At 45.2% G+C, this 12,829-nt stretch overlaps 1 protein-coding gene across 1 annotated transcript in view; it reads left to right on the top strand.

Moving 5' to 3' along the window:
• Positions 1–2,038, top strand: part of LOC123506283 (paired box protein Pax-1-like) — a 56,405-nt gene extending 54,367 nt beyond the window's left edge. The window contains exon 4 of the mRNA XM_045258238.1: positions 1–2,038. This exon is cut by the window's left edge and continues 411 nt beyond it. Within this exon, the coding sequence (XP_045114173.1) occupies positions 1–211 (211 nt within the window). The 3' untranslated portion in view covers positions 212–2,038.
• The last annotated feature ends 10,791 nt before the right edge of the window (positions 2,039–12,829 follow it).

Below are 12,829 nucleotides of genomic sequence, written 5' to 3'. Positions count from 1 at the left end.
CGGGCCGCAGAGCAACTCGCTGTCCCACAACCCGCTGGGGCCCAACCCGCTGTCCTCGCCACTAGCCAACGGCTTCTCCAACCCGCTCGCCAACCCGCTCTCCAACGGCCTGCCAGCGGCTCTGCCTGGCGGCCTGCAGAACGGCTTCGGCAACCACCTCAGCTCCATGGTGGGCAGCTCAGGCCTCACGCCGCAGCCCGCCACTCTCTAACACGCCCACACCCGCCCCGCCCTACCCAACCCCACCCCGCCCATCATCACACATCACACCGCGTACCATTACTTCGTGAATTCCTTCCTCGCTACGTGAGGAGCAGTGGGTGGGTGGCCACGCAACACACCACCACCACCACCACCACCGATACCCTGCAGGAAGAAAGCAGCCCACAGCGTGTCTCACTCGCCGCCTCCTCTCGCCTCTCATCTACACCTCATCGTCTGAGATACTGCCGCCAAGGTGGTGAGGCTGGTGATGACCGCGAGTGATGGTGATGACATTACTATGTAGTGATGACGGTGCTTGTCGTGATTGGGAGGGTATCGGTACTGTGATGGTGGTGATGGTGATGGTACAGTAATTTATAGCCACTTGACGGTAATTGGTGATGTTTTCATTCTTTATAATACTATTACTACTACGAAAGACACTCCTTGTGAAGATAAGCGATGGTGTAACTCGTGTCGTTAAGAGACAACAGTACTGCGTGAATGACCGAGAGAATGGCGACGGAGGAAGTGAGGAGCTATTATAGTTTGTGTGTTTCCAGTGTTCTCTCTCTCTCTCTTATCTCTCTCTCTCTCTCTCTCTCTCTCTCTCTCTCTCTCTCTCTCTCTCTCTCTCTCTGTGTGTGTGTGTGTGTGTGTGTGTGTGTGTGTGTGTGTACACCATTATCTCTATCATCAATTTCTAAACTGTTCAATTCCTGTGTGTGTGTGTGTGTGTGTGTGTGTGTCTGTTATCACGTGCTGGACTCGTGTCAGAGAGAGAGAGAGAGAGAGAGAGAGAGAGAGAGAGAGAGAAAATGAATCTAACTATGCACCAATCACCACCACTACTTCCCTCGTCACAATTACCACCACTATACTTCCTCCTCCTCCTCCTCCTCCTCCTCCTCCTCGGTGCGGTAGTGACGGTGGTGGTTACAGTGACTCAAGGTGGCTCCCCGAAATACCCTAGACTCAAATTCAGGACATTTTTTGTACGTAATGACCTGAAATGACCTCTTTTATCCAAGTCCCATTCGTGTGCCTTTGAAATACACAGGGTCTGTATTAAGTGTGTGTGTGTGTGTGTGTGTGTGTGTGTGTGTGTGTGTGTGTGTGTGTGTGTGTGTATGAAAGACGGGCGGCCCAGCGACTTATATATATATAGTATAAGAGAAAGGTATGTATGTGTGTGTGTGTGTGTGTGTGTGTGTGTGTGTGTGTGTGTGTGTGTGTGTGTGTGTATACAGGTGTAAGGTGTATATACGGGAAGCAGCTCTGGGTGTAGGTATAAGGAAGGTGTATTCTTGTATTTTTTGGTTCTTAAGTAGTGTATTATTGTATGTTTTTTTTTTTTGTTATCGTTATCATTTTCATTTTATACCTGGCAGGAATCTGGGACAATTTTGATCTTCTAGGACAAATGCTACCTGTAATAACTCATTAATCTACCTGTATGTGTTTGATTTTACCTGTAATCTACCTACTCTACCTGTATGCCGCGTTATCAGGAATCCACGCACCTCTTGTTCAGTCGCGAAATGTTGTGTCCTTGTTCACTTCCTGTGTGTGTGTGTCATGTTTGTATGTATATAAATTTTCTCTCTCCATTTTTTCCATCTTTAATTTAATCTTTTATTCAGGTATATGTTAATTAAAGTTGTTGTTTTGTCGGAAATGTTCGTCGGTGGTTGGATGGTTATGTCATTCTCTCTCTCTCTCTCTCTCTCTCTCTCTCTCTCTCTCTCTCTCTCTCTCTGTAAGCTTCTTAAGGGTCTTTGTAACACTAGACAAGTAATGTAAGACGATGTATCATAATAAATTTGGTAACACATTGGAACTCTTGCCTTTATCCTTCTCTCTCTCTCTCTCTCTCTCTCTCTCTCTCTAGCCATCAAAACTGAATAACTGGTCCCTTTTTTCCACGCCAGATCCGTATGCAAATGAGTCTCACCGCACCGCACCGCCGCAGCGCCACACTACCCATGGCGCGCCGTAAACACTTCCCCCACACCGCTTTAATGCTCGACAGGAACAAGAAATCGTTTAATTCACACAGGCTCCTGCTGTTGCCGCTGCCGCCATGACGCCACGCCTTCACGCCCACGGGGACTGGCTGGGCTCCGCTTGCCGCCCCGCGCTGAGTTATGCTCCTTGCGCGTCACGGCGGCGGATCGGGTGCGCAGGGAGAACAAGGGCAATTATTTTCATGATATACACGGCAGGGAAAGAACAGGTTGTCTCGGTTTGGGAAAGGAAAAAAAAAGAGAGGATAATAAATTGCCGCCAAGTGCAGATTCAAGCTTCCCCACTCTGTCTCCCTCTCTCGCTTTTGCACTCTCTTTTCTCTTGCGTCTTGAACAGAAACACGTGTGCGCAGAATGCCATTAGTCACCGCCGCCTCCCTGACCGCTCGTACATCAGGGATTAAAACGCCGCCGATCAGCCGCAGATTTAGTGATGGAGGTGTCGAGGAGATGCACACACAACTCGAGCTAATAACTCCTTCCAATGCTTCAATTAGCGGCGGTACGAGGTGTCATGGGTGTGAGTGTGGTAGGGATAGAAGCTGCGAGGATAAAGACCGTCACCATATTCTAAAACACTTCTAGGCGCTCCTCTGCTACATTCAGTAGGCTTTTTGAGGTTTATAAGAGTTTTTTTATGGTTTTAGCTACTGGTGGAATCCGTGTAGGAGAACAGAGAGCAGGAAGCGTCCTCTGAAACACCTCCATGTTGAAGCTAGACAGGTTTTCAAGGGTGTTGTTAACAGTTCTAGTAAAAAGATCAGTAAACTTTTTTACGTTATTAACGGGAGAAATTCTTGACACTGCTTTCAATTGGCTCTAGTCCAGTTGAAGTTAGATGGGTTTTTAAGGTTATTTTTTGCAGTTCAAGTGGCCTGAACATGATTTCTACTTTGTTAACAAGAAAAAAAAAAAAAAACTCTTAGGAACCCGACTGATGATAATCTGTGCGTCCTTTGAAAACAGTCGTGGTGATTAAAACTGATTAAACGAAAGAGAGGACGCTGCAACATTGATGGCGATGAAAAGGGGGTCCATGAAACTGTCGGGCACTCAACCCTCCATGGGACAGATGAGCCCTCAGAGGTGGCACCGTCGACAACACTTCACGCCCCGTCACCGTAACAAGGCGACTCCCCCACGGGGTGCCATTCGTGATGAAGTTACTTGGTTTTCATTTTTTTCTTTCTTTTTATGGTTCTGGTGACAGATTAACAAGATTTCTACATTATCAAGAAGAGCAACAGTCTTGAGAACCCAGTTAATCGTCTCTGTGGCTTTTGAAAACAGTCGTGGTGAGAGAGCTAAGCGTTTCAGAATACAGGCCAGATGGGGTTCATTAATCATGAGCAACACTACACGCACTTAAACTGTTCATTCATACAGACTGCGATGCAAAACGCTACTTTGCGCCTGACGACCAGATTACTCCTGCAGAATTGTAACAGCGGTAAAGAGAATGGTGTTAACTCTGGCTGGTAACTATCGCGATATGTGAAAAGATCCTATAGGAGATAAGAGAAGGGGAGAAGATGGAGAGAAAGATGAAGGAAGAGGAAGCATGTATGAAGACTGGTAGCAAAGAAGAGAAGAATAACATCAACAATAGCAGCTAGAACATGAGCAACGGGAAGCTTAAGAGGAAGCCAGAAATATAACTACCTACACTGTGAAGGATCTTAACTACTCCATCTATTCTTCTCTGTCAAGTGATACTTTTAATACTGCGCTCTAAACACATTTAATTCAAAGCCATTGTCGTAAGTAAATGAACAACTCCCTCCCTACTCTCTTTGCTCCTCATCCCCCAAACAAACATTTCCTCCCACCCCGTCTATCTCTATTAACCCCTTCAGTACCATGACGTTTCCATATTCGTTCTGCTTATTGATTTGATACAACTTCAGAAACTTATGTGGGGATTAAAATAATAAAGACTCTGGTCATTAATCTTCTGAACACCATAAACCCTTCCTAATGTCAATGAAATAATCTAATCATACCCAAATTAAAGGTAAAGGTACGGCTCAGTATTGAAGGGGTTAAAACCAAAACGAAGTAGAGAGTTAGATGGTTCACTTTATCAGTGGATCGCGGTTCGAATCCCCGACATCTCTGTAAACAATCGTGTAATATTGAATCGTCCCAGGATTCGAATGGCCCGCCAGAACAGGTTTTCATTCTTTCCTTGTCTTGGGCCCTCAGCTGCGCAAATCTTCCGCCGCCCTGCTGGTGACGCGACGTGCACGGGGACCCAGCGGCTTCTAAGGTTCGTGTGTTCTTCAGGTAATACAGTTGACGTGGGTATGTGTGTAAGGTTCTGTCGCTACATGTCTGTGTTTCTTGTGTCTGTGTATTTTTGGCTGTCTGTCTCGGTATTTGTGTGTCTCTCCCTGTGTGTCTGTTTTTGTGTCGTGTGTTTCTTTGTGTCTGTGTGAATGAAGCTCTGCGACACCACTCATTGCGACTTTCCTGAGATGGAACGACATACAAGAAATAGGTGTTGTGGTGGTAAGGTACTGACGCGTTGGTGCTCGTTCATGATAAGGCTTTCTGGTGCTTAATAATCCTCATGAACGCCCTGTGAACGCTCTTCTCCTACGCTTTACGCTTCTCCCTACAGCTCTTGCCGCTCTCCATGCATCTTCCTTGCGCCTCCCCATGCTGCTTCTCTATAAGCTTCCCCAACCCTTTTCTCTACTAGTAGTCTGTCACATGCTCCCCTTCCCAACCCCTCGTCCAGCTACACTACCCCCAACCCACTACCAGCTGTGGCGCCGCGCTACGTAGCTCATGCTGAGAAGGGGAGGGAGAGAGGGAGGAAAAGCCGAGGGAATTACACGCATGCTCACATCTTGTTGCTCCACATTATTCCACTTAATCCACCGTCCCTCCACCTTACCCTCTCCCTTTACCAACTCTAACCACCCTAGTTCTCTGTACTAACCTTCTTTTTTTTTTTTTTTCGGTAATCTCGACCTCTTTTTTACTTTCTCCTCCACTATTTTCTCTCCATCATTCCACCTTCCTGTGATCTTTGTTTCCTCCTACTGAAGAGTATTTTATAAGAAGGGTTGTTAAAAGATAAGAGTAAGGTAATGAGATAGTAACAGTGATGAGAAAGTAATAGATCATTTATACACATTCTTAGGAGATTGTTAGGGTAGAAAACTTTACAGAAGAGAGTGGGAAGGATGAAAATTACTTACTATTGTAGGATAAAAGGACAGCCACGAAGACCACGTATAGAAGAGCAATAAGACGACGAAAACGAGTAGTAAGGGAAGGGTGAGGGTGAAAACGAGAGCGAGAACGAGAACAAGTAGTAGAATAGGAGGAGAAACTAGGAAACAATTAAACCAAAGAGGGAAAAGTCGTTAGAAGAAGATGAAGTTGCTGTGTGTGTGTGTGTGTGTGTCACAGTGAAGGCCACGAAGCTCCCACTGAATGAGGAGGCGTCGCGTTACACAATGTTTCCCTTTCCCGACGCCATGCTTCAGTCTCCGACACGCTGCTGCCTCTCTCTCTCTCTCTCTCTCTCTCTCTCACACACACACACACACACACACACACACACACACATCCTCCGTAAATTGCATTAATCGGGCGCTTTCGTTATTTTAGGAACTTGGACAGAAATCCGTGTAGCAATGCTCAGTTCCTCACGTGTGCTCAGTTGTGCCTCGCCATAATTTGAAGTGAAAAGTTACTACAGATATTCTTTGAAATTTTTTGCTATTAATGAATGATGGTCTATACTGATAGTTACATATCAATGCACTTGCTTTAGAAACACAACTCCATATTAAGGCAATAATAACGCAAACTAATAGCCTCTAGAACGCCAGAAATTCATTTGCCTACCGTACTAGATTCTGACACTCTTATCTCCCTGACTTTCCGTCTCAGGTTAGTATATTTGCCTTGGAGATATTTGTGTTGCTTTTTTGTCATGATGATAATTATTAAAACCCCTGGCCGCCATTGTTATTCTGGGTCGTTTCGAATCTTAGGAGTTAGAGAAAGTGTTTGTTCTAGTGTTATTCTAGAACCTTGACTGGAGGTGTGCGTGCGAGTAAAGTTCTTCATAACTAATGAAAAATTAGGGAAAATATCAACCAATAAAATGGTTTTCAGTTTGTAAGAGAAGGCTGACTGTCAGTACGTCAGGATGCAGTTCTCGATCCCTCTCTCGCCATGTCTGGTTGTGAAGGCATTTATTCACTTACTTTGGTGATAGAGTAATATTTTTTAAGAAAAAAGACGCATCATTAACAATCTTTATAACGACAGTGTTATTCCAAGTCTTTGACGTGTCCCAAGTGTCAATCGGAGTGCAATTACCGTGAACAACAAGGTGTTTGTTTGGCGGTGCACGGAATCTTTCTAAGTTATAAACACACAGGAAGCGACGGTACTGCGGTAAGCCAGTTTTAGGGTTAAGTTAGATTAGATTAGGTTAGTAACCCTGAGGGATACCAGGTTAGATTAATATCCTTTGTGGTCAGAGATGTCTACAGGTGCGCTGCCTCCCTTGATCGTCCCGCAAAAGGATGATTACCTAACCTGGAATCCCATCAGAGATATTAATATATTAAGGAGAATATTGTCTAATTCTAAAAACTTACCAAAACCACTAATTTTCATACGGAACACAGGGATCCTATCGGTGGAATGACGGGTGTCGGAAAGTAAGATTGATGGCACGAAGAAAGGAAAAATGGATAACAACGGTCTGTTTTAACACGAATAAACTTCTAGATATGACAACACAGTGTCAAAAAGAATTGAAAATACAATGTTTAGAAATGATTACAAGTAACATTAACAAGCATCTAGGTAGATGAAAGTAGTATTAAGAATAAATGCTTTGTTGTAACATGAAAAGACGTCTTGAAGTGAAAATGGTTTTCAAGGGAAAGGGAAATATGAAAAATGTATCTCTATAACGTCAATTCCTATTTGAGGCGTGTATGTACTGTATGTGGGCATCAGCATGTGTGTAGATAAAAGGACCAACAGTAAGACAAGGGTTCGGCGTGACCAGCAGCAAAAAGCACCGAAGCCTCCCGTCCATCGCCTCCCTTTTGCTGATGTGGATAAATGGATTGTCTAGTTAAGCGGTGGAGCGTTGAGGATACGAGAGCTGGGAGGCGCCGCGCTAATCCCGCCCAGAGCATGTTTGGGCGACGCGCTCAGTAATGGCTGTTTATGAGAGAGAGAGAGAGAGAGAGAGAGAGAGAGAGAGAGAGAGAGAGAGAGAGAGAGAGAGAGTGAGAGTGAGAGTGTGTGTGTGAGAGTGTGTGTGTGTGTGAGAGTGTGAAGGGGAATTAGGAAGGGAAACGAAGGGAAGGAAGGAGAGAACGTGCCTACACTCGATCTTCTGACTCACACACGACCAGCTTCTGAAGTGTGTGTGTGTGTGTGTGTGTGTGTGTGTGATAGTTTTTGCAGCGTTGGCGGGAAGCGGTGGCGGGCATGGGTAGTTGGGCACGACAAGCGAGGCAGGTAGGTGTGTGTGTGTGTGTGTGTGTGTGTGTGTGTGTGTGTGTGTGTGTGTGTGTCTGTTAAGGATAAGGAAGAACAAAAAACGAGGTGAGGCATAGGTTATCGCGGCTATGAAGGGGAATGCTACACACACACACACACACACACACACACACACACACACACACACACACACACACACACACACACACACACACACACCAGGGTAGAACAAGATAGGAAAACATCTACCAAGATCAGAAAGGATAAGGCAAAGCAAAAGAAGCAGGCTCGAGTAGAACAAGAGCAGGGTGTGATAGAATAAAGCAGTGTCGAGTAGGACGGGAAAAGGTTTATCAGGGTCAGAAAGGACAGGACAAAGTATAACAAGAGCAGAGTAGGGTAAAAGGGGAGGGTATGGCAGGGTCAGAAGGGGAGGAAAGGATCGCCACAGCAAGGAAGGCCGAGATTGCTTCGTCGCCCAAGATAAGAGCCGCGCGTCCCTGTAAACTTTCCACTCCTTAGGGAAAACAAGAGAGTGTCGGGGTGGTGATGTAGTACCCACTGAGGCGCATCACTGCCAGGCTCCTCACACACACACACACACACACACACACACACACGGGTTGCTAGGGTTTTCAGTGAGAAGCGAGCTGTTAGTTTTAGTAGTAATACACTGTCCTTGAGCAAGAGGGTGATGAGGTGCGGTGTGTGTTGAAAAGTTTGAAGTGGGAGGCTGTAGCTAGCGATCACACACACACACACACACACACACACACACACACACACACACACACACACACACACACAGTTGGTTTATTGACAGAACCAGAGTGATTTATCAGCATCATACAAAATAGATAATGCATAAATAAGAACATTGTATGAAATATAGTGTACATTCGTTATATATTTTTGTTGGTATTTCAGTGGTGATATAAGTGGAGACTGGTTTTATCAGCTAGAGGGAATATGTAAGGGAGGGAGGAGGTGGAGGAGGAGGAGGACGAGAAGGAAAAGGCTGCGCTAAGCCGTAAGGAGTAGAGATCGAGGGGTCAGAGTTGCCGTCATCACCTGAAGATAAGATGCCTTCCGGTGCACTAACAGCTTACAGGACCTACCTCGTTTCAGTCCACGTCCTTAGCGTGAACAACAACAACAACTACTACTACTACTACTACTACTACTACTACTACTACTACTATTACTACCACTACCACCACTACCACTGCCACCCCTTCCCTCGTTGCTACCACTTCCCTATCCTACAACAAATCTTTCCTTTCTCTTCACTCTACAATGTACTACTTCTGAGTTATTAGCTTTTTAGTGTAAAGGGAGATGCTTTATAGTATAGGCTCTGGGGGTGTCTGTGTACATTTCTCTTTTACAGCTAAACCATGCATTTTCCTCTTCCATATGATGAGGACTTTCAAAAAAGGTTGGGTAGAACTTTCGCACCTGGTACGTTTTCTCTGCAGAGCTCAGTATGCAATTATACCTCGGCTTAATTTGGCCGAAATGCTGGAATTCAGGTTTGGCTTAATAACCATCGAGGAAATAGTCTTAGAGTAAAAAATCCTTTTTATTTATCATGTTGAGATATAGCAGACACTTTTATAACATGTTTCAATGGCACTGACATGATTTTTCGACCAAAATGATGCATTTTTGGCGATTTTCTGATGAAAATTCACTTTCAGTTTGAAAGTCACGAAAGGTTTGCAAGCTTCCTGAGTCACTAACATCAAATGTAGAGAAGCCAAACTTGGTGAAAAACATCCTTATGGGGTCCTCTCATCATTAACATTACCATTCTTTGATTTCTATGATTCACTGTCTGTTTGAATGTCACGACGGAGACATCATTTGACGGAGGATCCCTAGCACAAGCCACAATCAGGTGGATTTTGACATGGTATCTCTGTATTCCTTTTAGAATGGATTTTTACATGAAAGTGGTAACGCTGTTTTGCAATGACAGAAATTAACACATCTGGTCTCGGCAGCTCTACAAAGGCATGTGGCCCTGGCACATGCTGTACAGGAGCATACAACTGTCCAATGGGGCTCCAGGCTCTTCCACGAGGTTTCAGGCACTAAATGGTCCTTTTCACACTTGTACCCAAAATCTTCTGCCATCAGTGAGATTGTGTGTTCATTACCCATTTCCAAGGCATGGATAATGCTATAGGCATTGTAGTAGCTACGTTTGATATGTGGAAGGAGTCCTTGGCTGGTGGGGGGCAGATTGTGATGTGAAGTCCCTTTAGTGTGATGGAAAACCTCTTCCCGCATGGCAGAGAAATTCTTGGCCTTACTTACTGGTCTGAACACTTTGACCAAATACTGTTCTGCATCTCTGATGGTAGGTTGTGACAGGGTCGGCAACTTCCCAAAATGCCTAAGCAATCTTTCTGGGTTGGCCTTTAAGGCACTCTTCTTTGTGCCGACTTTGCTGGTGATGTCGCACCCAGTAAGGCTGTGTACAGCTGGTAGGACTCTGCAGAGGTCATGTCCAAGTTTTGTATACATGGTATGAAGAGGCACATATCGAGTGGTTTCTCCAACTCCAGCACGTACCCACAACTCTTCCAGGCCTTTCCCCAGAAACACTGGCATATGGTACAGCAGAGCAACAATCACATCCGTGTCACTGGTAATGACCACACACACCCTATGTTCATTTTCAATGCAGTCCAGGACATGCAGAGGGATGCGCAGGTCCGCCTCTTCAAAATTTGATTGCAAATGTGGCAGGGTCTTTTCTACACCTTTGTAGATACTGCGGCATTGCCATTCTTCCTCCTGTCCAGTCACCTGACCGAGCACAGTTGGGTATTCTGCCATGGGGGAAACACTTGAGCAGATGTACTTGTAGATTAGTTTTTCGAGCAGATCTTTGTTGCTGTTGGAAGGCCAAAAGGAATCCATGTGTTTCGGTAGCTGGGATGAAGGATCGATCGAGGTGTATTCTATGGGCACCTTTTCAGCTCGCCTCTTCCTCTCACTGTCCTTGACAGAGGCCTTGTCTGGATACATGTCAAAGACGAAATCACAGCGTCCAAACCTGCGGTACCCTTCAGATGTTGAAATGAAAGTGGCAAGTAGGTCTTGAAATGTTGAAAGTTTGCTGAGGTTCACCTTCCGAACGTTGGCCATCACATCCAATACGAAAGCTGAATTGTTTCTGTGATTGTAGTTGTAATCTTCAGGTTTGAGATTTGCCTCTAACTCCTTGATCAGCAGACTTTTTGCAGGCTTAGTCATCATTCCTTCATTATCAAACAGCACTGGGGATGGCACTACATCATATTGCAGGAGGTCTTCGGTCTTGAGGCCACGTTCCCTAGCAATCTCAATGTTTCTCTCTGCTATGTTCATCTCCCTAACTGTTGACCTGATAGTCTTCTGTTGCTTGTTGTGGATGGTTTTCATTGTCTTCAGATTTGCACGGTGAATGGTGCTGCTGATTCGGGCAGTTTTCTCGACGAGCCTTTCTTTCCTAAATTCCAGGTACCTCTCTTCCCCCTTTTTTAAGGCACTCAGCATGTCCTTTCTAATGTTGTCGGTCATGACCTCCTTTGTCACGTAGTTTTGCAAAGTTGTGGAAGATGTTGCTGCTAGTGGAGATCCTTTCTCATCAATGAATTGCATCATCCTCTGAAGCTGTGACTCTTTGTGGTCAGTTGTGGACTGCGATGATTCATGATGGCTGTAAGTCTCGTGTGTTCTGTCCATCACATTTGCGTATTGGCGATGAAGATTCTTCACCGCCATCATCTCATGGTAGATCAAATCCCATTGAGCCACATACTGCTTTTGCTTTGCATGCCCAATGACACCATCACAGCACTTGGTTGACAGGTTGATACTTTGCTCTAATTTCTGGTCTCCCCCAACGGCAGTGAATCGCCCAGGCTTTTCTTTGATTGAAAAGTTTCCCTTTGCAAAGTTCTCATAGACTGATGGTGCAGTCTCAGGAAGACGTCTCATGTCCTCCAGGTAGAGAGAACACCACCTCAAGTAGTTGGTTGAATCATATGCAGTGAACAAGTACAAAGCACGTTGTACAGCATCCAGATGGAGCTCCCAAAGTCCTTCACGATCAGCCCTCAGAAGATCTCGCACCACAGTCATCATATCCAAGAATGTAGCCCAGAATTTGAAGTTTTCATTAGATTCAGACCGTGCTTTGATAAATTTGTCCAAATTGTCAACGAGCTTTAGGGATTTCTCTTGAAACTTGTCCATACATTTCTGACTCTTAGTGATGTCTTTCTTCTCTACAGCAGACTGAATGTCTTTCAGGATGGCAAGCTCTTGGGTGTATGGATGGATGCCTTGCTCAGCAAAGAATTCTTGGTAGAGGAGACGTTCAAACGCTTCTCCGAGAGATTGCATACCCTCTAGACAGCGCCCGTAATGGCCACCATTCAAAACAGAATTTTCAATAACCGTAGGACCAAAGACACCAGCTTCTAGCCAAGTGACCTCGGCCCCACTTCCTGCAAGTGACTTGCCAATGCACTTGAGGACAGTTTTGATTAGGTGAAATGTCCCAAGGCATGGCACCAAGGCGCGAAATTCATCTGGCCGCAAGAGCTGTATTTCCCGAACAATGCAGTACACTCCTTCATCACAGTACATAGGTATCTCATTCTGGACAAGTTGGGAGTTGATCTCCATGAAGTTCTTCATTGCTGTATACACTGTAGAGTACTGTGTGACTGGATGGGGCAGAACTGGAAGAAAGGCCAAATTCTTCTCAGGAATGTCCTCTTCAGTCCAAGTGGAATTGCTTGCACTCCAGGATGGCATCATCTGTGACTGAGGGTAGATTGAAACTTTATCTGCACTGAAATCTAGTCGTGCAAGTGACCAGGCCAAATCCTTCAGTTTTGCTGATCCAGCTGTGGAGGAAGTGTAAACATCTTCTTGCACATCATAGGTAGTGGGAATGTCTGGGCGTCGAGCAGGCTTGTGGAAATCTGATAATACCTGACACGGAAGGACCTCCTTGAAAGCTTGTGGACCATGTTTGACTTCGGTGTCTGATATCTTTGGTTTGTGAATTGAGGAGGGTGGCTTATCCTGGAATAGGACAGTCA

The sequence above is a fragment of the Portunus trituberculatus genome, chromosome 19, assembly GCF_017591435.1.
Source record: "Portunus trituberculatus isolate SZX2019 chromosome 19, ASM1759143v1, whole genome shotgun sequence".
NCBI classification, from domain to species: domain Eukaryota; kingdom Metazoa; phylum Arthropoda; class Malacostraca; order Decapoda; family Portunidae; genus Portunus; species Portunus trituberculatus.
This window is presented reverse-complemented; position numbering and strand designations above follow the sequence as displayed.